The sequence below is a fragment of the Malaclemys terrapin genome, chromosome 12 (genome assembly GCF_027887155.1).
Source record: "Malaclemys terrapin pileata isolate rMalTer1 chromosome 12, rMalTer1.hap1, whole genome shotgun sequence".
Classification (NCBI taxonomy): Eukaryota; Metazoa; Chordata; order Testudines; family Emydidae; genus Malaclemys; species Malaclemys terrapin.
The window spans coordinates 43,349,338-43,351,828 of NC_071516.1; the positions used below are offsets into that span (position 1 = coordinate 43,349,338).

Here is a 2,491-nt window from a genome sequence, read left to right on the forward strand (position 1 = left end):
CTTCTACTCAAAATTCCCCTGATTATGCTGCCCACAAACAAATTAGATTTTTGGCCAGTGTCACACTCGGATTTCATGTTCAGCTGATTATCCACCATGACCCCAAAATCTTGTGGGGGGTCTAATAGAATTAGAATTTGATCCACAATTTTATATATAATACAGATAAGATTTTCACAACCACCTACAAAATGAGGAAGTCTGTTCCTCATTAATTATCCTACCTTTCCTGAATGTGAACACTGAAGACTCAGTTATTGACATTTCACTGCTCCTTCAATAAACATTTTTATGTTACGTGAGAAACATATGCTTTTTCAACATATTCACTATGGCTCTTTTCACCTCCTTGTTTTTCAGGCTGTAGATGATGGGATTTAACATAGGGGTCAAGATGCTGTACTGGATGGACACCAGCATATCCAGAACCTCGGAGGATGCTGAGCTGGGTCTCACATATCGAAAGGAACCTGTCCCAAAGTATAAAATAACGATGAGAAGGTGGGAGCTGCAGGTGGAGAAGGCTTTACGCCTGCCATCCATGGAGTGTATTCTCAGGATGGTGGCAATTATGTGAATGTAGGAGACCAGTGTGAGCAGGAAGGAGCTGGATCCAAATATTGCAATGGAGGAAAGGAGCACCACTTCATTGTTGAAGGTCTCAGTGCAGGACAAGACCAAGAGTGAAGGGAGCTCACAGGTGAAATGGTTGATTTCACTGGGACCACAGAAGTGTAATTTTAGCAGAGGAATAGTATTTAACAGAGCATCTATAAAGCCAATGATCCATGCACCCACCACTAGCTGTCGGCAGAGTCGTTTCTTCATTGTTTCCATATAATGCAGTGGGTCACATATGGCAGCATATCGGTCATAAGCCATAGCTGCAAGAGTGAAAATTTCAGCACCAGATGACAAAATAATAAAGAATATTTGGGTAATGCAGCCATTGGCAGAAATGGTTTTCTTCTCTGCTAGAAAGTTCTCCAGCATCTTGGGGACAATGGTGGAGGAATAGCAGATGTCAACAAAGGATAAATGGGACAGAAAGAAGTGCATGGGTGATTGAAGATGAGGATCAACCTTTATCACCAACATGATAAGCATGTTCCCCAGTAAGGTTATTACATAAATAACTAAAAATACCAAGAACAGGAAAACCTGGAGCTGTGGGTCACTGGAAATTCCTAAGATAATAAATTTGGCCACAGTGGTTTGATTCTCCATTATTCTTCAGCAAAACAGTGTCCTGTAAGAACTGAAAAAAAAATGAAACAGTAATACAAACCTAATTTATATACACAGGAATGCAGTGAGTGGATAAATTCTAATAAATAGGTAATCTAGACACAGAGACAGATGGATCCAAAAAAGGCAGAACGTATTTTTGACTATTTCATTTTTCTGACATTTGTCCAATTTCCAACGTAAAGTTCTCAACATATCTATAGGAGGAAAATAGGGGAATAATGAACTTCTTAAGTAGAAAGTTGAAAGTTGATAGATTGAGCTTTTCATTTGCCTTGTAGTGTGAGGTAGATGGATAAATAGAGCTGCAAATACATAGATACATAGATACATAGATAGATATATAATGTATGGATGTATATGAACAGATAGATAAATTTTTATTAGAGCTGTTTAATTAACTGGAAAGATATCACAAAATTGTGAACATTTTCAAATGATTTTCATTACATTAAATTTAAAAAGTCTGGGAATCTGAGTCTATAAGAATATATATATTTTTTTTTTCATAGAAATTCTGTATATTTTTTTTCATTTTTCATTTCCCCTTCAAAACAAAAAAAGTCTTTTTTTTTAATTTCAACAGACCCCCATATATCTAAGATGATCGATGAAAATTGACACTGCAAAAGAAAGCATAAACTAACAAAACTAACAAACAAATAAAGAGAATTGCAAAATCCTAAAGAAGAAGAAGAAGAAGAAATGTAAAAGAAAAATTCAATAAATAATCACAAAATCAAGAACCGTAAAAATGGAATTTTTGGAAAAAATAAAACAAAACAAAAACAAATTTCTCAATTTTGTGGAAGCTTTCATTTTCAAATTAAAGAATATTTTCAACGGAAGTTTGTGCAGATGAATTTGGTTTTCAGAAATATGAAGAATATATAGGCTAACAGGGATAAAATGAAAGAAACATGAACAAAAAAACCTCACCAGATTTCTATCCAGAGGTCCAAGGTTATGTGAAATTTTAATTCTTCTCCTCCAGCATATCTATCTATGTGGATGTAGGTAATACAAATTGTTTGTTTAAGACTTGAAACTGTTTAAATATGGTCTCGTTGCCTCTGGGACAAGGTCCCTGATGTTTCTCATGCTGGCACTTTTCTCATTCAATAATCAATCAAAGTTTTATGGCCCGTTAGTTAGGAAGCACTAAATGAAGTTATATGACTTGCCTTATATTTGATATATTTGTTTAGAAAATGGGTCCTATTCCTAGTGTAGCTCCACTGAA

General features: G+C 35.2%; 1 protein-coding gene across 1 annotated transcript; it reads right to left on the reverse strand.

Moving 5' to 3' along the window:
• Positions 1-294: 294 nt before the first annotated feature.
• LOC128846082 (olfactory receptor 5V1-like) lies at positions 295-1,227 on the reverse strand. The gene has a single exon (XM_054045154.1). It carries the CDS (start codon positions 1,225-1,227, stop codon positions 295-297), a length of 933 nt encoding a protein of 310 aa, XP_053901129.1.
• Positions 1,228-2,491: the final 1,264 nt, after the last annotated feature.